At 39.0% G+C, this 24682-nt stretch overlaps 1 protein-coding gene across 1 annotated transcript in view; it reads left to right on the plus strand.

Annotated features, from left to right (window-relative positions):
- The window catches only part of CCDC171 (coiled-coil domain containing 171), an 849190-nt gene that overhangs the window by 75766 nt on the left and 748742 nt on the right, over positions 1 to 24682 (plus strand). Inside the window, 3 exon segments of the mRNA XM_053700001.1 lie at positions 22504 to 22558; positions 22560 to 22643; positions 23754 to 23856. Coding sequence (XP_053555976.1) covers positions 22504 to 22558; positions 22560 to 22643; positions 23754 to 23856 — 242 coding nt within the window.

Below are 24682 nucleotides of genomic sequence, written 5' to 3' on the forward strand. Positions count from 1 at the left end.
TTGTTTGATGGAGCCTATACATACTTGTTCCCGGAGTGGACAAAGCTAGCCACTGTCATTTTGTTAGCAAAAATTGCATTGTTTTGCAGTGCTCTTTTTAAAAGCCTATAATCACCTTTACCTGTTAGTAACGGATATAAGGAGAAAAAAAGATGCCTCCGCACTCTTCAGGTGTGAAGAGATATAAACTAGCTTTCACAGTTAACAACAATGACTGTGTAGAATTTTGCAGGATTAGGATTGTAAAATCTGGAGTTTGCACTTCTGGTTGTCACTGAAATTGGAAAACCCACAATTTTCAAAGTTCAATTACAGAAAAAGTGAACAAATCGTATAAAGTATATTGCTAAGTTTTTACTTAGAAAGTTATCATTTTATATTACAATCTCAAAAATGTTGTTGTCCCTTTAGTTGACAAGTGTTATTTTTTTTTGTTTTTTTCTGAATTTTAGATTTTTCCTTTTTAATTTACCCATATATTATGCTGCTCAAATTTTCTACTTGTTCTTTTAAAGTAGCGTTGCCCTTCTATGGTTTGCATTTGAAACATTAGCCATTAATTTACCTTAAACAGTAAAGACATAATTAAACTTTAATTTTAGAAACAGGGCATGAAATTCTAAAAGAAAAGTTTCCAATTTACTTCTATTATCACATTTACATTGTTCTGTTTGTATCCTTTGTTGAAAAGCATACCTAGGTAGGCTCTTGCCTAGGTTTGTTCTTCAACAAAGGATACCAAGGGAACCAAGTCAAATTTGATAATAAAAGCATATTGGAAAGTGCATTAAACTTGTATGCTCTATCTGAATAATGAACGTTTACAAATACATGTGTAGACATGTTTGTAATTGGTGGCTATGCTGAGACCATGAGGTGCACTATGTTTTCCCTGTATACTTTGTGATAAAGCTGGGGTGCAGTACAACACTTTTTTATCATGTGCTAATTATGTTAGTCTTTTTATACAAGTACATTTTGGTGACCTAGATTTATTTGTTGTGAGCACATTTATTTTAAAGTGTTCTGTAATTACCTACATGAGTTTACATAAAGATCCAGATATATATTATTTGTTTTATCTCCATCATTCGCCCAGTTGTGCTAATGCAGCTTGCAGAAATAAGATTCTTACTTTTCTTACTTGATAGAAATTGTAGCTAGGAAATCTGAACTCTGGTAGCCAGATCTCTTTGGCATGCTTTGTGTGTTCATTTGTCTTTTCATTGCTTATTTCTGTTAGGCTGCCACTTTTCGGTTCTGTGCCATTCTCTTTGCATAGTTTTCTTTGGAAAATTGGCAGATTCTTTAGAATTTCATTCTTATGCTTGTCTCTGTGTGTTTGTTTTCCCTAACTTTTAACTATTCCTTCTTTCATTACGGAATATTAACTGCACCTGACTGAAAATCCCCAAAATACATAGGTAATATCTAACATACTTGGATCATTCTCTTCCCTCTTTAAACTATAACAAACAAATGATGGCCTATATACCAAAAACGCAAGCTAAGAATAGTTTTACTTTTTTTTTTTAATAGTTTTTTCTATTGTGATGAAACAGTCAAAAAAGAAATAGACATTTTGTGGTTATGTCATACAAATAATAAATAGCATGCTTTAAAGTGAAACATTGGTATTATTACAAGCTGCGAATAGACATCAAAGTTTGTTACCACCTTTTAAAGTTATTTTCTTAATACAAACACAATTTGATTGCATGAATTAGCAGGTATCAGGTAAGCGGTTAATGACGCTGTACCGTGTATACACCAATAGTATATAATGCTGTACTTACAGTTACCTACAACCAAATAGGTATTGGTGCCTCTCGCAATCCACCAACCGGAGGAATAGCTGGTGGGGAAAAAAAAAAGGGGAGGGGAGAGGGGATTCACATTTTCGGGAAGGAGGAAAAAGGTGCTGAGGTGGAAGGGGCATAAATGCAGGAGCATGGATTAAGTTACGGTCTCTGTACCAGGGCCAATTGGCAGTGTGCTTATGTGTTAGAATTATTGTATTCCTGTTTGTTTCCCAGTCTTTCTTTTGGATTAATAAGCTTACCAGGGTTCCCATATCAAACAGAAGGTGGTGGACTGTTTTATGGTCCTGAAGACATAGTCTTCCATGTACTTCACATAGTTAATGTAATCTACTACACCTTGCCATCTAGGGGGGTTTAGTTTTTAAGGTTTTGGCCGAGGTTAGGATATAGAGGAGTAGGAGCTGTTTGTGCGTAGGGAGTTTTTGGATATCAAGGTGCAACAAAGCTAGGGCGGGATGAGACACCTCCGGGAGGTCCAGGGCCACACATATATTTTGAACTTTTGTCCAGTAAGACTGGATCTTAGGGCAAGACCACCATATGTAAAGAGGGGTTCCCGGCTCATCACATCCCCTCCAACATTTGGGAAAGTATGCTGGGAAGATTTTCTGTAGTTTAGTTCGGACTAGGTGCCATCTGGTTAGACGTTTAAAGTAGAGTTTGTACATTGTTACGCAATGCATGGCTGATTTGGTTAAGCAGATAGCTCTGGCCCAGTCTTTTGTCGTATATGTCTGTTTCAATTCTGTCGCCCAGGCCTCAATTCTGTCTCACATACGTGTACATAGGAGGCGTGTGTTTGAAACATAGTAATTATACAATAATAAGAACAGTTAAAACCTATAGTAAAAACAATGTTAAAAACAAAGGAACTATAATAAAAGTAGCGAACTAAAAGGTATTGAGACCCCAATAGTATATACTCTAAGAAAAGGTTATGATAAAATATAAAGTAAGTACATTAAGGGTGTAACCAATAAAATCTCATTGGTAGTGTAATAAAGAATTCTCTGTACAGAAAGATATGTGCCAAATGGATGTTGCCCATAAAGGTTGGCATAGATCATGAACAATATATTTGAAAGTGTGTGTGTCCGATCTATCATTCTAAAAAGGACATGCTTTCAAAGTAAAAAAAAATATTATGTGTATGGATATTGAATTGTGAATATACACTAATATAGAAAATTAAAGTCTAGTGTATACTGATTGAGCATAATTGTGTAGACTATACTATAAAGTGAAAGTATAATATAAGGGTCATAGAATGGAAAAACCTCTATTTGATAATAAAATAATTGTAAAAGAACAATAATATGTCATTTAATTGTCAAAATACATTCACTCTAATGAGTTTAAATAATTGTGTATAATAGTGAAAAAAGAAGATGGTGTAATAAAAGTGAAATGGGTATAATTATATCCGAATAGTGAGTGGGAATGATATATACTATCAAGACTGTATGTGGTAGCATCCTCAAATAAGTAGCAAAATACTACCTTCAAGTATCAAAAGCTGCAAGATCCACACTAATATTGAGACCTACTGGACTAAGAGTTTGTAATTTATAAATCTAGTAGGTCTCTCTTTGTCTTAAACGGTTAAATCTATTGTAGTTCAAGGAAGGCAAAATTTGTTAAATGGGGGTAATAGTTAAAATGTTAGTGTTGCCTTTATGTTTTTTTAGGCAATGAGCAGCTACACTGTGTGGTTTAATTTGTTTTTTCATATTGTACAAGTGTTCATTCCACCTAGTTTTGAACCCCACAAATGCAAGTGAGTAAATAAAAGACGTATTCAGAGGAACAATCTATCCTTCTGGTTATAGGAAAAATTTGTTGATTGGAATAAGATTGAAACTCAAGTTTTTTTGTGTGTTACAAAATTGCACATATTGCAACTTTTTTAGTTACATTTATAACTTACCTTCTTCACTAATAGGGGATGAGCAGATCTAAAACTATTTGGTCTCTCTTTAATTATTCGTGAGACTGACAAGGGTGGGGGCATTGTGCTACAAAATCAGTTTGACAATGTGATGGAGGCCAATCGTATACTTAATGATAAGGATTATTATATCACTTTACCATGACCCCACCTCTAAATATTTGAAATCACTGGTTGATCTTTAACCCCTGAAGGACCGAGGACGTACGCCGTACGTCCTCAAAAAAGAATACACTTAACGACCGAGGATCTACGACATACGTCCTTGGTCTTGGAAAGCGGTGGAAGCGATCCTGAACGCTTCCAGTCGCTTTCTGGTTATTGCAGTGATGCCTTGATATTGAGGCATCCTGCAATAACATTTTTTCTCCAACATAGGTGTGTCCGGTCCACGGCGTCATCCTTACTTGTGGGATATTCTCCTCCCCAACAGGAAATGGCAAAGAGCCCAGCAAAGCTGGTCACATGATCCCTCCTAGGCTCCGCCTACCCCAGTCATTCTCTTTGCCGTTGTACAGGCAACATCTCCACGGAGATGGCTTAGAGTTTTTTAGTGTTTAACTGTAGTTTTTCATTATTCAATCAAGAGTTTGTTATTTTCAAATAGTGCTGGTACGTACTATTTACTCAGAAACAGAAAAGAGATGAAGAATTCTGTTTGTATGAGGAAAATGATTTTAGCAACCGTAACTAAAATCCATGGCTGTTCCACACAGGACTGTTGAGAGCATTAACTTCAGTTGGGGGAACAGTTTGCAGTCTTTGCTGCTTGAGGTATGACACATTCTAACAAGACGATGTAATGCTGGAAGCTGTCATTTTCCCTATGGGATCCGGTAAGCCATGTTTATTACGATTGTAAATAAGGGCTTCACAAGGGCTTATTTAGACTGTAGACATTTTTTGGGCTAAATCGATTGATATTAACACTTATTTAGCCTTGAGGAATCATTTATTCTGGGTATTTTGATATAATAATAATCGGCAGGCACTGTTTTAGACACCTTATTCTTTAGGGGCTTTCCCAAAGCATAGGCAGAGTCTCATTTTCGCGCCGGTGTTGCGCACTTGTTTTTGAGAGGCATGGCATGCAGTCGCATGTGAGAGGAGCTCTGATACTTATAAAAGACTTCTGAAGGCATCATTTGGTATCGTATTCCCCTTGGATTTGGTTGGGTCTCAGCAAAGCAGATACCAGGGACTGTAAAGGGGTTAAAGCTTAAAACGGCTCCGGTTCCGTTATTTTAAGGGTTAAAGCTTCCAAATTTGGTGTGCAATATTTTCAAGGCTTTAAGACACTGTGGTGAAAGTTTGGTGAATTTTGAACAATTCCTTCATGTTTTTTCGCAATTGCAGTAATAAAGTGTGTTCAGTTTAAAATTTAAAGTGACAGTAACGGTTTTATTTCAAAACGTTTTTTGTACTTTCTTATCAAGTTTATGCCTGTTTAACATGTCTGAACTACCAGATAGACTGTGTTCTGAATGTGGGGAAGCCAGAATTCCTATTCATTTAAATAAATGTGATTTATGTGATAATGACAATGATGCCCAAGATGATTCCTCAAGTGAGGGGAGTAAGCATGGTACTGCATCATTCCCTCCTTCGTCTACACGAGTCTTGCCCACTCAGGAGGCCCCTAGTACATCTAGCGCGCCAATACTCCTTACTATGCAACAATTAACGGCTGTAATGGATAATTCTGTCAAAAACATTTTAGCCAAAATGAACCCTGTTCAGCGTAAGCGTGGATGCTCTGTTTTAGTTACTGAAGAGCATGACGACGCTGATATTAATATCTCTGAAGGGCCCCTAACCCAATCTGAGGGGGCCAGGGAGGTTTTGTCTGAGGGAGAAATTACTGATTTAGGGAATATTTCTCAGCAGGCTGAATCTGATGTGATTACTTTTAAATTTAAATTGGAACATCTCCGCATTTTGCTTAAGGAGGTATTATCCACTCTGGATGATTGTGAAAATTTGGTCATCCCAGAGAAACTATGTAAAATGGACAAGTTCCTAGAGGTGCCGGGGCTCCCAGAAGCTTTTCCTATACCCAAGCGGGTGGCGGACATTGTTAATAAAGAATGGGAAAGGCCCGGTATTCCTTTCGTCCCTCCCCCCATATTTAAAAAATTGTTTCCTATGGTCGACCCCAGAAAGGACTTATGGCAGTCAGTCCCCAAGGTCGAGGGAGCGGTTTCTACTTTAAACAAACGCACCACTATTCCCATAGAGGATAGTTGTGCTTTCAAAGATCCTATGGATAAAAAATTAGAAGGTTTGCTTAAAAAGATGTTTGTTCAGCAGGGTTACCTTCTACAACCCATTTCATGCATTGTCCCTGTCACTACAGCCGCATATTTCTGGTTTGATGAACTGATTAAGGTGCTCGATAGTGACTCGCCTCCTTATGAGGAGATTATGGACAAAGTCAATGCTCTCAAATTGGCTAATTCTTTCACTCTTGACGCCTCTTTGCAATTGGCTAAGTTAGCGGCTAAGAATTCTGGGTTTGCTATTGTGGCGCGCAGAGCGCTTTGGTTGAAATCTTGGTCGGCTGATGCGTCTTCCAAGAACAAGCTACTAAACATTCCTTTCAAGGGGAAAACGCTGTTTGGTCCTGACTTGAAAGAGATTATCTCTGATATCACTGGGGGTAAGGGCCATGCCCTTCCTCAGGATCGGCCTTTCAAGGCAAAAAATAGACCTAATTTTCGTCCCTTTCGTAAAAACGGACCAGCCCAAGGTGCTACGTCCTCTAAGCAAGAAGGTAATACTTCTCAGGCCAAGCCAGCTTGGAGACCAATGCAAGGCTGGAACAAGGGAAAGCAGGCAAAGAAACCTGCCACTGCTACCAAGACAGCATGAAATATCGGCCCCCGATCCGGGACCGGATCTGGTGGGGGGCAGACTCTCTCTCTTCGCTCAGGCTTGGGCAAGAGATGTTCTGGATCCTTGGGCGCTAGAAATAGTCTCCCAGGGTTATCTTCTGGAATTCAAGGGACTTCCCCCAAGGGGAAGGTTCCACAGGTCTCAGTTGTCTTCAGACCACATAAAAAGACAGGCGTTCTTACTTTGCGTAGAAGACCTGTTAAAAATGGGAGTGATTCATCCTGTTCCATTGAGAGAACAAGGGATGGGGTTCTACTCCAATCTGTTCATAGTTCCCAAAAAAGAGGGAACATTCAGACCAATCCTAGATCTCAAGATCTTAAACAAATTTCTCAAGGTCCCATCTTTCAAGATGGAAACCATTCGAACTATCCTTCCTTCCATCCAGGAAGGTCAATTCATGACCACGGTGGATTTAAAGGATGCGTATCTACATATTCCTATCCACAAGGAACATCATCGGTTCCTAAGGTTTGCATTCCTGGACAAACATTACCAGTTCGTGGCGCTTCCTTTCGGATTAGCCACTGCTCCAAGGATTTTCACAAAGGTACTAGGGTCCCTTCTAGCTGTGCTAAGACCAAGGGGCATTGCAGTAGTACCTTACCTGGACGACATTCTAATTCAAGCGTCGTCCCTCCCTCGAGCAAAGGCTCACACGGACATCGTCCTGGCCTTTCTCAGATCGCACGGCTGGAAAGTGAACGTGGAAAAGAGTTCTCTATCCCCGTCAACAAGGGTTCCCTTCTTGGGAACAATTATAGACTCCTCAGAAATGAGGATTTTTCTAACAGAGGCCAGAAAGACAAAGCTCCTGGACTCTTGTCGAATACTTCATTCCGTTCCTCTTCCTTCCGTAGCTCAGTGCATGGAAGTGATCGGGTTGATGGTAGCGGCAATGGACATAGTTCCTTTTGCGCGCATTCATCTAAGACCGTTACAACTGTGCATGCTCAGTCAGTGGAATGGGGACTATACAGACTTGTCTCCAAAGATACAAGTAAATCAGAGGACCAGAGACTCACTCCGTTGGTGGCTGTCCCTGGACAACCTGTCACGAGGGATGACATTCCACAGACCAGAGTGGGTCATTGTCACGACCGACGCCAGTCTGATGGGCTGGGGCGCGGTCTGGGGATCCCTGAAAGCTCAGGGTCTTTGGTCTCGGGAAGAATCTCTTCTACCGATAAATATTCTGGAACTGAGAGCGATATTCAATGCTCTCAAGGCTTGGCCTCAGCTAGCGAGGACCAAGTTCATACGGTTTCAATCAGACAACATGACGACTGTTGCGTATATCAACCATCAGGGGGGAACAAGGAGTTCCCTAGCGATGGAAGAAGTGACCAAGATCATTCTATGGGCGGAGTCTCACTCCTGCCACCTGTCTGCTATCCACATCCCGGGAGTGGAAAATTGGGAAGCGGATTTTCTGAGTCGTCAGACATTGCATCCGGGGGAGTGGGAACTCCATCCGGAAATCTTTGCCCAAGTCACTCAACTTTGGGGCATTCCAGACATGGATCTGATGGCCTCTCGTCAGAACTTCAAAGTTCCTTGCTACGGGTCCAGATCCAGGGATCCCAAGGCGGCTCTAGTGGATGCACTAGTAGCACCTTGGACCTTCAAACTAGCTTATGTGTTCCCGCCGTTTCCTCTCATCCCCAGGCTGGTAGCCAGGATCAATCAGGAGAGGGCGTCGGTGATCTTGATAGCTCCTGCGTGGCCACGCAGGACTTGGTATGCAGATCTGGTGAATATGTCATCGGCTCCACCTTGGAAGCTACCTTTGAGACGAGACCTTCTTGTTCAGGGTCCGTTCGAACATCCGAATCTGGTTTCACTCCAGCTGACTGCTTGGAGATTGAACGCTTGATTTTATCGAAGCGAGGTTTCTCAGATTCTGTTATCGATACTCTTGTTCAGGCCAGAAAGCCTGTAACTAGAAAGATTTACCATAAAATTTGGAAAAAATATATCTGTTGGTGTGAATCTAAAGGATTCCCTTGGGACAAGGTTAAGATTCCTAGGATTCTATCCTTCCTTCAAGAAGGATTGGAAAAAGGATTATCGGCAAGTTCCCTGAAGGGACAGATTTCTGCCTTGTCGGTGTTACTTCACAAAAAACTGGCAGCTGTGCCAGATGTTCAAGCCTTTGTTCAGGCTCTGGTTAGAATCAAGCCTGTTTACAAACCTTTGACTCCTCCTTGGAGTCTCAATTTAGTTCTTTCAGTTCTTCAGGGGGTTCCGTTTGAACCCTTACATTCCGTTGATATTAAGTTATTATCTTGGAAAGTTTTGTTTTTAGTTGCAATTTCTTCTGCTAGAAGAGTTTCAGAATTATCTGCTCTGCAGTGTTCTCCTCCTTATCTGGTGTTCCATGCAGATAAGGTGGTTTTACGTACTAAACCTGGTTTTCTTCCAAAAGTTGTTTCTAACAAAAACATTAACCAGGAGATTATCGTACCTTCTCTGTGTCCGAAACCAGTTTCAAAGAAGGAACGCTTGTTGCACAATTTGGATGTTGTTCGCGCTCTAAAATTCTATTTAGATGCTACAAAGGATTTTAGACAAACATCTTCCCTGTTTGTTGTTTATTCAGGTAAAAGGAGAGGTCAAAAAGCAACTTCTACCTCTCTCTCTTTTTGGATTAAAAGCATCATCAGATTGGCTTACGAGACTGCCGGACGGCAGCCTCCCGAAAGAATCACGGCTCATTCCACTAGGGCTGTGGCTTCCACATGGGCCTTCAAGAACGAGGCTTCTGTTGATCAGATATGTAGGGCAGCGACTTGGTCTTCACTGCACACTTTTACCAAATTTTACAAGTTTGATACTTTTGCTTCTTCTGAGGCTATTTTTGGGAGAAAGGTTTTGCAAGCCGTGGTGCCTTCCATTTAGGTGACCTGATTTGCTCCCTCCCTTCATCCGTGTCCTAAAGCTTTGGTATTGGTTCCCACAAGTAAGGATGACGCCGTGGACCGGACACACCTATGTTGGAGAAAACAGAATTTATGTTTACCTGATAAATTTCTTTCTCCAACGGTGTGTCCGGTCCACGGCCCGCCCTGGTTTTTTAATCAGGTCTGATAATTTATTTTCTTTAACTACAGTCACCACGGTACCATATGGTTTCTCCTATGCTATTATTCCTCCTTAACGTCGGTCGAATGACTGGGGTAGGCGGAGCCTAGGAGGGATCATGTGACCAGCTTTGCTGGGCTCTTTGCCATTTCCTGTTGGGGAGGAGAATATCCCACAAGTAAGGATGACGCCGTGGACCGGACACACCGTTGGAGAAAGAAATTTATCAGGTAAACATAAATTCTGTTTTTACCCCTCCGGTGCAGAGAAAACCACTCTGTGGCCCTCTCTGCACCGGACATCGATGGCCGCAATCGTTGGTGGGTGGGAGCCGATGTGTGGAGGCGGGTGGGCGGCCATCGATGGCTTCTTTCAGTAAGAGGGGGGGCGGGGGCGCCGGGGGCGCGCACGGGGAGGGAGCGGGTGGGAACTGCTACACTACAGAAAAAGTTTATGTTAATAAATGGGAGAAAGGGGGGAGGGAATGGATAAAAAAAGGATCTAAGGGATCTCGGAGAGGGTGGGGGGGTTGGTTTTGGGGGGTTGGTTTTGGGGGGAAGCTACACTACAGAAAAAAAAAATAAAGAAAAAAAAATCTATTTTATTCTAAACTGAGTACTGGCAGACAGCTGCCAGTACCCAAGATGGCTCCCAATAAGGTAGAGGGGGAGGGTTAGAGAGCTGTTTGGGGGGGGGGGATAAGGGATCTGGGAGAGGGTAGGGGGTTGGTCTTTGGGGGGAAGCTACACTACAGGAAAAAAAATAAAGTAAAAAAAATCTATTTTATTCTAAACTGAGTACTGGCAGACAGCTGCCAGTACCCAAGATGGATCCCAATAAGGTAGAGGGGGAGGGTTAGAGAGCTGTTTGGGGGGTGTGTCCGGGAGGTTGGGGGCTTCCTACACAGCAGCATATGTAAATATGCTAAAAAATATATATAATAATAAAAGATACCTTTTATTTTTTATTTTAGTACTGGCAGACTTTCTGCCAGTACTTAAGATGGCGGGGACAATTGTGGGTTGGGGGAGGGAAGAGAGCTGTTTGGGAGGGATCAGGGGGTGGGATGTGTCAGGTGGCAGGCTGATCTCTACACTAAAGCTATAATTAAAACCGCAAGCTCCCTACAAGCTACCTAATTAACCCCTTCACTGCTAGCCATAATACACGTGTGATGAGCAGCGGCATTTAGCGGCCTTCTAATTACCAAAAAGCAACGCCAAAGCCATATATGTCTGCTATTTCTGAACAAAGGGGATCCCAGAGAAGCATTTACAACCATTTGTGCCATAATTGCACAAGCTGAAATATATCAGTGTCCCAATGTAACTAGCGCTAATTTCGAAAAAATGTTTTTTGGGAAATAGCAAAGTGCTACTTGTATTTATTGCCCTATAACTTACAAAAAAAGCAAAGAACATGTAAACATTGGGTATTTCTAAACTCAGGACAACATTTTGAAACTATTTAGCATGGGTGTTTTTTGGTGGTTGTGTAACAGATTTTGGGGGTCAAAGTTAGAAAAAGTGTGGGGGGATTTTTCTCCATTTTTCTCCTCATTTTTTTTTTTTTATTTATGTTTTCTTTTTATTTTCAATTCAAAACAACAGGTAAACATATGAAAAGTCAACAGTTTACAATCAAGACATGGATAAATAAATCATGAGAAAGATTAATGTTAGGCTAAATATAGCATAGCGTTTGCCATGAGAACAGTCCTTGTTGAAGGATTATACCATAGTCCAATGTCCTTTAAATATTCCATCGTGTGCTGTGACATTAGAGCTCTTGTGCTTAGGAAGAGTTAGAGATCAGCAGATGTGGGGAAGCTCCTGTTGTTTCAAAAATAGGACTAATGGTGTCCTTGCCCAATTGGGATGCTGATATACATTCCTCAAGACATAATGTATTATAAGTATGAGGCAATGAGAGTAAACTTATCTCAAAAAATTAGCACTTAACATAAATTAAGGAGAGAAAGGAAAAAAGAGTAGAGTAAAGGAAAAGATGGGAAATGGAGAGATAGTGGGGAGCTAACATGGTAACCGTGTACACAATCAGTGGTCTCATTTCTCTGCTTCTTCTGATGTTGTTTACTTGCCCACTTCATTAGTCTGTAGTTAGAATTTCTATGCGTTGGACCATATATAGATCATTACAAGTTGTATATGATAAGGGCAGAAGTGTCTTGGTGGTGGCGGGGAGAGGGGGGGATAGTTTTTTTTTATAGAATTGAAAGGGGGGACCGTTTGTTGATTTGAGTCTATGTAGTAGCGAGTGTGAAGGATTCCCATAAGAAGAGCATATCTTGGTATAGGGTGATTTGACCTAATTTGAGGTAGTGCATTCTTTCTAGAAGGAGGTTTTTTTGAACCAATGTTATCCATTCCTGGACATCAGGGATTATTGTAGATTTCCATTTTCTAGGGATTAGCTGATTTGCAGCGTTGAGCATTAAGTGGTAAAGGTGTTTTCTTATCTTACAAGTGATGGCGGGGGGTTGGCAGAGTAAAACTAAATCTGGGGTGGGAGGTATGTTTGTGCTTAATATTTTATTAATATGTTTAAAAATTTGTGACCAAAATGGTTTTATATGATCGCATTCCCACCAAATGTGGGTAATGTGTCCCTCTTGTGTGCAGCCTCTCCAACATAGCATTGATGAGTTTTTATATATGGATTTTAACCTTGCTGGAGTTAAGTACCATCTCATCATTATCTTGATGTTGGTCTCTTTAGCTTGAGCTGAATGTGCTGAGTGTGTTAGAGTGTCGAATCTGCGCGTCCAGATTTTGGGGGCAGTGTTCGTCTTGAGTTCTAGGTCCCATCTTTTTGTATAAGAAGGGAGAAGTGGAAAGGTCATTTGCAGGATCAGTTTATGTAGTTTGGAGATTGTTCTAGGTGTATTTTCTATTGATTGACATATTTGTTCAAAGGGAGTGAGAGGTCGGGTTAGGTTCTTTATATCCTTGTGTGTGGTTATGTAGTGTCTTGCTTGGTTAAGACGAAACCAAGAGGATAGAAATGGATGATTTAAAGATTCCAGTTGGTTTTTGGTTTTGACTTTGTGATTATTATCTGTCAAGAGGTATATAGGAAGTGATCTGGAAGGTCTTGCGAGCTGGGGGGGGCAATTGGTGAAGGCCTGGTGGGAATTCTGGGTTATTTAGAAGTGTGGTGAGAGGAGAATATCGAGAGGAGATTTTGTTCAGTGGTTTGTTGATTTGTCTCCAGTCTGACCATGTTTCATTTGTTATGGATGAGGAGGATATACTGTATTTATGGAAGAAACCAGGGTTCCAACATATCTCATCTAAGTTATGCGACAAGGATAAGGTGTTTTCTAATTGTACCCATTGTTTGGGATTTGGGCCATTGATTTTGCACCAATCTGAGATTCTTTGCAACGAAATGGCAAGTTTATAGGAGCGAAGATGAGGGACCCCCAATCCCCCATCACTAGGAAGTTTATGAAGCGTGTTTTTATTAATTCTAGGGGGTCTGCGTCTCCAAATATAATCATTTATAATTTTTTGCAAGATATCCAGGTCTTTCTGGGTGCCTGGGATGGGGATTGTCTGGAGGATATATAATACTTTTGGCAATAGCATCATTTTTGTTGTGTGGATTCTGCCTAGCCATGAAATGTTTTTAGGTAGCCAAGTTGAGGTGAGGTTTTTAAGTTCTGAGATTAAGGTACCGTAGTTATGTATGCGGAGATCTGCTATGTTGGGGGTAATGCGAATGCCTAAATATTTTAAGAATTTTGTTTGCAATTTGAGGGGGCAAGATAGTTTCAGTTCATCTAGAGATTGGTTAGTAAGATTGATAGGGAGATATTCAGATTTTGTCATATTTATCAGGAAATTGGATACAGTCCCATAGTGGTCTAACTCTGAAATAGTTGTTCTAAGGGAGGGGAGCGGGTTGGTGAGTGTCAGGAGAATGTCATCTGCGAATATGGCTAACTTGTGAGTTTGGTCACCTACCTCTATTCCACATATCTGATTATTATGACGTATTTTAGTAGCGAGCGGCTTTAAGGCTAAGATAAATAAGAGTGGGGATAAGGGACATCCCTGTCTGGATCAATTTCTGATTTCGAAGGGGTCGGAAAGCGTACCGTTTATTCTGATTTGTGCTGTGGGGTTGGTATATAGGGCTAGGATTTTTTGAATAAAAGAGTCTGGGAAGTTATATCGTCTTAGGGTTTCTTGTAGAAAAGTCCAGTCTAGTCTGTCAAATGCCTTTTCGGCGTCAGTCGATAGGAAAACAGTCGGGGATTGGGTTGTCGAGATGTATTCTAGGAGATTGAGAACTTTAACTGTATTATCTTTAGCCTCTCTATGGGGCACAAAACCCACTTGATCTTGGTGGATTAAGGACGGTAGGATTTTATTAAGACGGGTGGCTAAAATTTTGGCGTAGAGTTTTAGATCTATATTAAGTAGGGAGATGGGTCTGTAATTGGCTGGGGAGTCAGTAGTTTTACCTGGTTTGGCAATAACAGAGATGTTTGCTTGAAGCATGCTATCAGAGAAGGGATGGGAGGCATTTATGTGGTTAAATAGGTTTGTTAAGGGTGGTATTAGTAAATTTGCAAATATTTTATAATAGAGACCTGTATAGCCGTCTGGGCCTGGGGCTTTATTTTGTTTTAACTGTCGGATTGCGTCATTTACTTCTGAAGTGGATATGGGTTTCTCCAGTAATTCACTTTGCTCAGGGGTCAATTGTGTGATTGGAATATTTTTAAGGTATTGAGAGCAAAGTTGGCGGTGTTTTTGGATGTCCCTGTTGGGATATAAGTTATAGAGTTTATGGTAGAATACTTTGAATTCGTTCGCTATAGTGTGTGTATCTTCTATGATTTTACCTTGAGCTGATTTTATAGAGTGTACATAGGTTTTCTGTTGTTGTTTTTTTAGAGCTCTTGCAAGGTATTTCCCTGGCTTATTACCCTCTCTATAAAAATTTTGTTGGAGAAATAGCAATTGCCTTTGTGCTTTGATATGAAGGATGGAATTCAGTTTATCTCTCTTTACTCTGAGTTCTTCAAGAATAGCATTGTCCAGGAGGTTGATTTTGTGGGTATAATCTAGGTCAGATATTTCAGAGGTTAAGCTTTCTATTTCTAGTCTACCTTTCTTTTTGATTTGTGCTTTTGCTTTAATAAATTCACCCCTGATTGTGCATTTGTGGGCTTCCCAAAGGGTTGCCACGTTCACATCTGGAGTGTTGTTATGCGCAAAATAGTCTTTTATATGACTTGCGAAGAGCTTTGCTTGAATTGGATCTAGCAGTATGGAGTCGTCTAATTTCCATTGGAAGGCCCTAAGTGGAGCAGAGGGCCAGTTAATATGACATGAAACTAGGGAGTGGTCGGACCAGGAAGTGTGTTTTATCTGTGAAAGTTTGGAGTGAGATAGGAGTATGTGATCTACTAATATGTAATCTAGTCTGGAATAATTGCGTTTGGGGTGAGAGAAAAAGGTGTAGTCACGTTTTTGGGGGTTGAAGTATCTCCATACATCGTGTATGCCTAAGGACTTGAATTTCCGCCAAATCTTGGGTAGATTAGGGGTTTTGGTTCTGGATTCTGGGTTTGAGCAGTCAACCGTAGGATCTAGAGGGAAGTTGAGATCTCCAGCTACTATAAGGGAGCCTTTTACTTCTTTTACAATTAAATCTGAAATCGAATTTATAAACTGGTCTTGTCTGGAGTTAGGAGCGTAGGCATTTACTAAGGTTACTGGTTTACCAAATAGTAAGCCTATTAGGCAGATGTATCTACCTTCTTTATCTGAAATGCACCGTATCTTAGTGAATGGTAAGGATTTGTGGAGCAAAATACTGACCCCATTGATTTTCTTATTAGGATTTGTGCTGTGGAAGTGCTGCGGATATTGTGGGGAAAAGTATTTGGGAATATTTTTAGATTTAAAGTGCGTTTCTTGGAGCATCAATATGTGCCCACCTTTTTTCTGGAGGTCACTAATGGCCATTCTCCTTTTTTGGGGGCAATTTAGGCCTTTGACATTTTGTGTAAAAATAATTAGTTCATGTGGTGAGTGTCTATTCATTTTGGTTGTGTGAGAAAATTAAGTTTATTTTGAAGGATGGCAACATATCTAATAGGTTAGACGTCATGTGTGCACACGGTAAGAGACAGAAGAGGGGAAAGTTAGAGAGAGCAGAAAAAGGCAGAGAGAAGGGAGTAAAGAAAGAGAGAAAAAAGAAACAAAATACAATTTCCATCTTAAGTACATTAAACATTCCTAAATTTAAGGAGATAAACTCCCAACTGTATGAGAACCATTAAACTTTGCTAATGACTAACAGTCAGCATATTATAAAAAAACCAAGCATTTCAGTGCAATAAAAGGGAATTAAGAAAAAACATCGTGCAGCAATAAACCAGAAATAAAGAAATATGGGCCCCAATCTAAACTGGGGCAGGAAGAGTGGTAACAAAAAATGAGGTTTACCACGAAATGTTAAAGTCAGCTTGTATCACCTCTAGAAGACATCTGGGGTGAAGCGGGCTTCTGTGTTCTCTTTTGACGGACTGGAATCCATTCCTTCCGTTGCGGGAGTGGTGTAGGACCTGTGGTGTTGTGGTCTTTGATATGGGCAGGGAGGCCCTCATCTAGTTGTGGCGGTTGAATGTCTAGTTCTTTGCAGATAGGTAAAATGTCATCTGTAGTGGAGCATGATAGGCGTCTGCCCTTCCATAGTATTATCAAATGAAAGGGAAAACCCCATCGGTATGGGATGTTTCTCTTCCTTAGGAGCGATGTTAGTGGTTTAAGATCTCTGCGTTTGGAGAGTGTCCTTTGAGATAGATCGCCGAAAACCTGTATCTCCACATTGTCGTGCCTGAGGGGTTGTTCTTCTCTTGCAAGTTTCATTAATTCTTCTTTTATCTGGTAATTGGTGATTCTGGCTATAACGTCTCTTGGCGGTTGGCCTATTTGTGGTTTGGGGCGCAGAGCTCTGTGAGCCCTGTCAATTTCAATTTTTGTCTGTGTTTCTTCTTTTTTCAGGGTACTGAAAAAGTTTTGAAGGTATTGCTCTAGATCAGGTGTTGCAACAGCTTCAGGAATTCCTCTTAGTCTGATGTTATGGCGCCTGCTGCGGTTTTCTGCGTCGTCTAGTTTATCTTCCAGCTCTGAAATGTTTGCACCCTGACGTTGAATAGTGTGATGTAGCTCTGAGATGGCTTCTGCCTGGGCATCTTGTGAGTTTTCAAGTGATTCTACTCTGTGTCCTATTTCAGAGATGTCTTTCTTGAGGTCAGAGATCTCATCTTTAATGCATTGCTTGACTTGAGTTATTAGTGATGAAAAGTCTTTTTTTGAGGGGATTGAGTGAAATAGAGCTGTGGGTATGGTAATGCTTTCTGCAGGTTGATCACTTTCAGATTCTGATGAACTTTGGCCTGAGACAAGATCAGGGGGGTCAGCTTCTTCTGAAGCATTGGCTTTATTTTCCAAGGTCTTAAAGAATGTATTTACAGTGTGAGATGTGGCTTACAGCTGCTTGTTGTTTTTACTTGGTTTACTGCCTTTCTTTGGCGACATTTTAGCGTAGATAGAGAGGTTAGCAACACCAGTTAGGAGCTGCAGAGAAATGAGGGGTGACTCTAGGGTCTGTAGTGACAGTTATGCCCCTTTTAGTAGGAGAAAGTAGGTTGTAGCGTGATCTCTCAATTGAGGTAAAGGATTGTGCCCCCAGGTCTTTTCACTATTAAATTTTTGATGAGGAGAAGCTTATGTTGGCAATAAGCTATGTGTAGTGTTGCCTCTCTGCGGTTTATTCAAAGTTCTATTCTATGTAGGCATGTAGGGGTTAATGCTTGAGCCTTTTGTGTTACATTATGTGCCGGTGTTGCGATATGAACATATATGTTCTTAGTGCAAATATATCCCCACAGTAGCACTGCCGGACTTAGGTCTAGCTGAGAGATGTGTCTCACTCTGCTGCCCCAGGTGTTAGTGCCGGACTTCTCCTTTTGTTGTGCGAGGTGCGCGTAATACTTTACTTTACTTTAGGCTGCGGCCTACCGTGTGACTCACCTCCGCATCGGGAAGCCGTGACCTGTTGCCCAGTGCTTTGTTGCCGCTCCGGTTTGCCCCGACCCGAGCTGCTCAGTTGTTATGGGCTAACCGTGAGTGCCGATGTGATGGTGTCTCACTTAGAAGCGTTGGCGGGTGAGTGAAGGCTGCAGTCGCACGCTCAATTTTAGGAGGTGCTCCGGTGTTTAAAATTGCAATTAGATGATCCCAGAGTGGCTAGCCCTAGAGCGAATGTGTTTGCCGAAAATTTTGTCTGTTAGTTTGAGTGAGGCATGAGCCTGAATCGTTCTCATACAGATAGGGCTGAGGAGCTCTAAGAGAAAGCAGCCATCTCCTAGGCTGGCTAGCTCCGCCCTCCATTTTTTCCTCATATTTTATAATTTTTTTATAGTAAATTATAAGATATGATGAAAATAATGGTATCTTCAGAAAGTCCATTTAATGGCGAGAAAAACGCTATATAATATGTGTGGGTACAATAAATGAGTAAGAGGAAAATTACAGCTAAACACAAACCGCAAAAATGTAAACATAGCAAAAATGTAAAAATAGCCTTGGCCCCAAACGGACAGAAAATTGAAAAGTGCTGTGGTCATTAAGGGGTTAAAGAAAGCCTTCTAACTAAAAAAGAAAAAGATTTCATTATTCCAATAAAACCAAATATGGCCGCCTACTTTCATTTGCCAAAAGTGCACACAAATTAAACTAACCCCCCAGGTCGCCCAATTATTTCGAATATTGGTAGCCTCACTGATAGCCTATCCTCTTATATTGATTTCTTTCTACAGAAATGTGTGGTTGGTTTAAAATCATATATTAAAGACTCATCTGATCTATTATTTAAATTATCAAAAATATAATTTACAGATAAACACACTTGGATGACCTATGATGTCAACTCACTTTACTCTAATATACCACATTTATTGGGGCTTGATGCCATCAGATGTTTTTTTTTTAACTAAAATCCATATATGTCTTCCATACAAAGTGAGTTTTTACTCAATCTGATTATGTTTATTTTAACGCATATTTATTTTCTGTACCAAGATCAGTTTTTTCTCAAGGCAGACGAACGGCCATGGGAACCAGATTTGCTCCAAGTTTTGCCAACTTATATATGGGGTATTTTGAGCACAAATACATCTATAGCTCACCCCATGGGGCAAATCTGGTTTTCTATGGACGTTATATAGATGATTTTATTTTTATTTTTGAGCGTGACACAGATTTTGCATCCTCTTTCCCATCACATTTAAATAACAATAATATGGGTTTGTCTTTTACCTATTAATCAGATAAAGTATCTATGTTTTTTTTAGATTTAGTTTTGTTTTCTAATCCAGATGGCACAATAGGCTCAAAGACTCACTTTAACCCAGTTGATAGCAATAGCTATCTACATTTTTTTAGCAATTACCATCGTCTGTGAGAAAATTACGTCCCATATAGATAATATTATAGAATACAGAGAAATTGTAGTTCTTCAGGAGATTTTGATCTTCAAAGTGATATTTTAACACAATGGTTTATAGACAAAGGGTACCCAGAAAATCTAATGCATGCAAGAGCACTGGGCTAGAGCACTGGATAGAGATAATACACTGATTCACAAAAAGATGAATGACCAAAGTCACAATAAAGACAAACCCGCGATGATGTTCATCACTAAATTCACTTCTAATCATAGAATATGTAAACATTGGAATCTGTTACTTAAAGATCTGATCCCGAAAGACCTTATAGGTGAGAAACCCAGATGTGTCTTCAAAAGGGCTGAAACAATAAAAAACAAGTTGGCACCCAGTAAAATTGTAGTAGGTAAAAAAGGAATTATTTAAAAAAAAAAGACTAAATAGTTTTAGACCTGCTCATCCCCTATTAGTGAAGAAGGTAAGTTATAAATGTAACAAAATAAGTTGCAATATGTGCAATTTTGTAACACACAAAAAACTTGTTTCAATCTAATTCCAATCAATATATTTTTCCTATAACCAGAAGGATAGATTGTTCCTCTGAATACGTCATTTATTTACTCACTTGCATTTGTGGGGTTCAAAATGTAGGGCGCACCTGCCGCACTGTCAGAACTAGGTGGAATGAACACTTGTACAATATGAAAAAACAAATTAAACCACACAGTGTAGTTGCTCATTGCCTAAAAAAACATAAAGGCAACACTAACATTTTTACTATTTCCCCCACTGAACATATTTTGCCTTCCTTGAACTACAATAGATTTAACCGTTTAAGACAAAGAGAGACCTACTAGATTTATAAATTACAAACTCTTAGTCCAGTAGGTCTCAATATTAGTGTGGATCTTGCAGCTTTTGATACTTGAAGGCATTATTTTGCTACTTATTTGAGGATGCTACCACATACAGTCTTAATAGTATCTATCATTCCCACTCACTTTTCGGATATAATTATACCCATTTCACTTTTATTACACCATCTTCTTTTTTCACTATTATACACAATTATTTACACTCATTAAATTAGAGTGAATGTATTTTGACAATTAAACGACATATTACATTTTATTGTTCTATTACAATTATTTTATTATCAAATAGAAGTTTTTCTACTTCCACTTTATAGTATAGTCTACACAATTATGCTCTATCAGTATACACTAGACTTTAATTTTCTATATTAGTGTATATTCACTATTCTATATCCATACACATAATCCTTTTTTCACTTTGAAAGCATGTCCTTTTTAGAATGATAGATCGGACACACACACTTTCAAATATATTGTTCATGATTTATACCATCCTTTATGGGTAACATCCATTTGGCACATACTTATTACAATCTTTCTGTACAGAGAATTCTTTATTACACTTCCAATGAAATTTTATTGGTTATACCCTTAATGTACGTTACTTTATATTTTATCATAACCTTTTCTTAGAGTATATACTATTGGGGTCTCAATACCTTTTAGTTCGCAACTTTTATTATAGTTCCTTTGTTTTTAACATTGTTTTTACTATAGGTTTTAACTGTTCTTATTATTGTATAATTACTATGTTTCAAACACACGCCTCCTATGTACATGTATGTTAATTATTTCACATGTGCATGTAATTGGTAGGCAGACTTTATGTCTCAATATAAGTCTGTGTTTGTTTTCTTTAATACAAGCCTGATGAAACGGTGGATGTAACTACTGAGAAACGCGTCGCTTGTTCAAATAAATGTTTTATTTACTACAAAGGAACTTCTTTCCATTTTATTGGCTCTGTGGTTTCTCTTACTACCGAACTAACATTCTATTGGATTTTGAATTCGCTTTTTGAGATGCAGAGTGTGGTCTGAAGCTGTAATTAGAAGCTGACGGAGCTGAATACGTGACTGACGTCACTCGGAACCCCACTCTGCCCTGTTGAATGAATCTGCATTGTGGTGTTGGCTTGGTGCAAACTGCTGTTCCTGACTTACTGCTGTTGAAGCCTGGGTTTGTCTCGCTGGAGGGACTGGTATGCTCTATTCTGCCACATGTGCACTACATGTAGTGCCCTTCGAAATGTGAGTTGCCACTTGTTATCATTTTAGTGTCTCCATTCCTCACCTTGATATACTCACCCTATGTGGCGCCTCTTGTTTTCTTCTGTTGTTTTAGCTCTTGCGGGACTCAGGGTCCTTTCATCGGAGTGACGACTTGCTGGGTGTTCTTATTCCTTGGGATTGTGCAATCTCTGTTTATAATACATTGATTTTTGTATTGTATTATACTTAGTGAGCGCCCCCTTCAGTATCACTTGTGTATAGTAACATTCCTATACAAGTTGATATATTTTATTGTATACTCTGTGATAAGGACATACTTGGAAGTTCTGTTCAGAGATACTATCTGTTGTTTTCCAGTTTAGTACATATTTGCAAGGAGATTGAAACTGGTTTAATCCTATGAAGCTCTGTTCAGAGAGATATCATCTCCAGTTAGTTTTACTTGTCCCAAGAAACTTGTTTAGATATTAAGTCTGAATTCAACAAGAAATTGTAATCCAAAATTATACTTATTACATATATGTATCATAAAATCACTTACTATGAGTTCTGATGTGTTCATTCGACATAAAAACTTGTTAGGCATCAGTGGCAGTTTCTTCTTGGGACAAACAGTGCTCTGCATCTCCTGAGCGGTACTTTAACTATGTGTTTAACAGACATGTTATTCACTAATTACTACAGTGTCCAATAGAGTATAACACATATATGACCATATGCACATATCTACTAATAATACTTTCTGCTCCAATCATTCCTAAATCAAGTTGTCCCTAGTAACAGACAATCATATTCTAGTAGTATTTTGATTTGCTGCTTTCCTAACTTGACCCATCAGCCATTTTAGCTTCCTTGAAAAACTGAGGGCTGTGATGATTATGCTATATATTTAGTAAGCACAGGACAGCAATATCATTAAATAACCTCTGTCATAAATGTGCTTATTAACTTGATATGAATATTAGGTTTTAGCCACTACAAAGGATATGAATACATTTCCTTGTATTTTACACAAATGTGGTGAACAGACACATATATATATCAAATCTAAATTCTGCTTTATGTTTTAAGTTACCCATTAATTATAGGCTCATTTCACGTGCGGTAATTTAGTTTTCAGTTAAGTGCATTGTTATTTATTGTTTTACTTCAGGTCAGAGGAAGATTTTTCAATTTCAATGATTCAGCTGAAATTAGAACTTGATGAAAAAAAAACAGATAGTTACAGACCTCTCCTCCAACCTCAAGAATAAAGAAGAAATCTGTGTCAAGTTGGAACATGAGCTTGCGCTGGTAAGAATGATTCTGATACCGTTGTTGTCTTTTAAATAGACACCACTGTCTATTTGTACTCTGTCAACAATTCATCTACTTTTCTTTGCTATGGTTAGTAAAAACAGCTATAAATGGCAATTTTTTATAGTTTGTAGAGCACTTTAAATTTTCAGTTAAAAAGGCAAGCTGTTTTTATTTTTATTTTTTAAAGGTACATTGTATTCAGATTTTCTTTTATCCATACGTGAGGGAAACATTTAAATATATTGTAAATATGTTTTAGTCCGAAAAAAAAATATTTACGGGCAGAGTATTTTATTATTGCTTGCAAATAACTCTGTGTTTAACTCATGCAACTGGGTTAAACGCATAGTTAAAGTCAGCTCTAAGGAAGTAATGCATTTATGGGAGCTAGCTGAACTCATCAGTGAGCCAATACCAATAGGCAATATGTGCTTAGGCAGTAACCACCATCTAGCCCCGAGAAGTGCTTTCCGAGCCTACTTAAGTATGCTTTTCAAAAAGGATATCAAGAAAGAAAAAAATTGAACAAAGTATATTTGGTAACATAAGTAAATCTAAAAAGACAAATTGCACGCTCTGTTTCATTCGACAAAAGTGAATTTTGACTTTCACATTAAAGTAAAATCTGTTTACACTGAAACTTTTATATAGTTGTTATTTTAGCGGGTAAAGTATGATCACTAACTCCTACGTCCTACCATTTTTTTTTTTTCAGCGCATGAACTTGCATTAAAAAACTGTAATACAGTATAATTTAAAATGCCTTTTTTATATAAAAACAAACAAACAAAATTGTCACTAATTTTTAAAATGTTGATGAAATAGTGGTCGATATTAACACATACTGTTGTAATAAAAAAAACAAACATTTTTTCCAAGAAATATTTGGCCTTGAATGTATATTTATTTGTTTAATAAAAAAATATATAGATTTATATATTTGCTGTACTGGGTATCAGACCTCACTTATCAAGAAATAAAGCTTTTCTCATATATAGTTTAAAATGTGTTCACTAAAAAGTTAAAAGAATAACCCGTACTTTATACTGGCCGTTATCATTTAAAAAGTTTATATTTTTTATCTCCTGTGTGTCTCCATTGCAGTCGAATGACCGCCATTCTTGTGTGGAAGAATCTTATGATAACGCCATGAGAGAGCTGCAGTCGCTTGCGGACAGCTTTACTGTGTCAAGCCAGCGCACATCAGGTTAGTTGAAGGTGTAAGATGACAGATGCATCTGTCAGCATTGTGAAGCCACTGCATTGTGGGAATTCTGCAGATGCCTCATTCAGGCCCCCCTCTCCACATGATGAGATTCGATGACATGATTGAAATAGTCCTCACAGCAGTCCACTGCTCTGCCTTGCTGGAAGGGGGTTATTGAGAGTAAGCTTGCTGTTGCCAGACCAGAAGCCCATTTAAAAGTGCTCACAAAATGGGTCCCAAATCCAACTGAGAGAAAGGTCTTCTTAAGTGTACCTGCAAAGGGAACAGATGTTTTCATTGAACAGAGCCAAGTTTTTCAGCAAAGGAAAGGTCACATATTCATAAAGGTTATGTAGGACACTAAATATCTAACAAGGCGTTTTATGTTACACTTTGCTGTAATGCTGTTTTTTTCGGCTTCATTTGCATTTTGTTCATTAAATATTTCAAGTGTTTAAAAATGAAGTGACATATTTGATTGAATTCCAGATAAAAATGACTAAGTTAAACAATTTGCAGGCGTTGTAACTTGCATTGATGTTGAGAACAGTAAATGTTGAACTGTCTTAGTATGATGTTTTACAATTTGCTGCATATATACAGTACATGGACCTTATACAAGTTATAATTAGGTAGCACTCTGTCAGTAACAGGCAGTTAGGGATTATTTTATTGAATTAAGCTTTATTGTTTTTTCCAGATATTTTCTATATTTTTCGTAAATTACTTAATATCCCTCAGCATCCTAACTCACTGTTTCAGGGAAAGTAAAGTCAAAATTAAACTTTCATGGATTGGATAGAGCATGAAATTTAAAACAACTTTC

The sequence above is a fragment of the Bombina bombina genome, chromosome 2 (assembly GCF_027579735.1).
Source record: "Bombina bombina isolate aBomBom1 chromosome 2, aBomBom1.pri, whole genome shotgun sequence".
Classification (NCBI taxonomy): domain Eukaryota; kingdom Metazoa; phylum Chordata; class Amphibia; order Anura; family Bombinatoridae; genus Bombina; species Bombina bombina.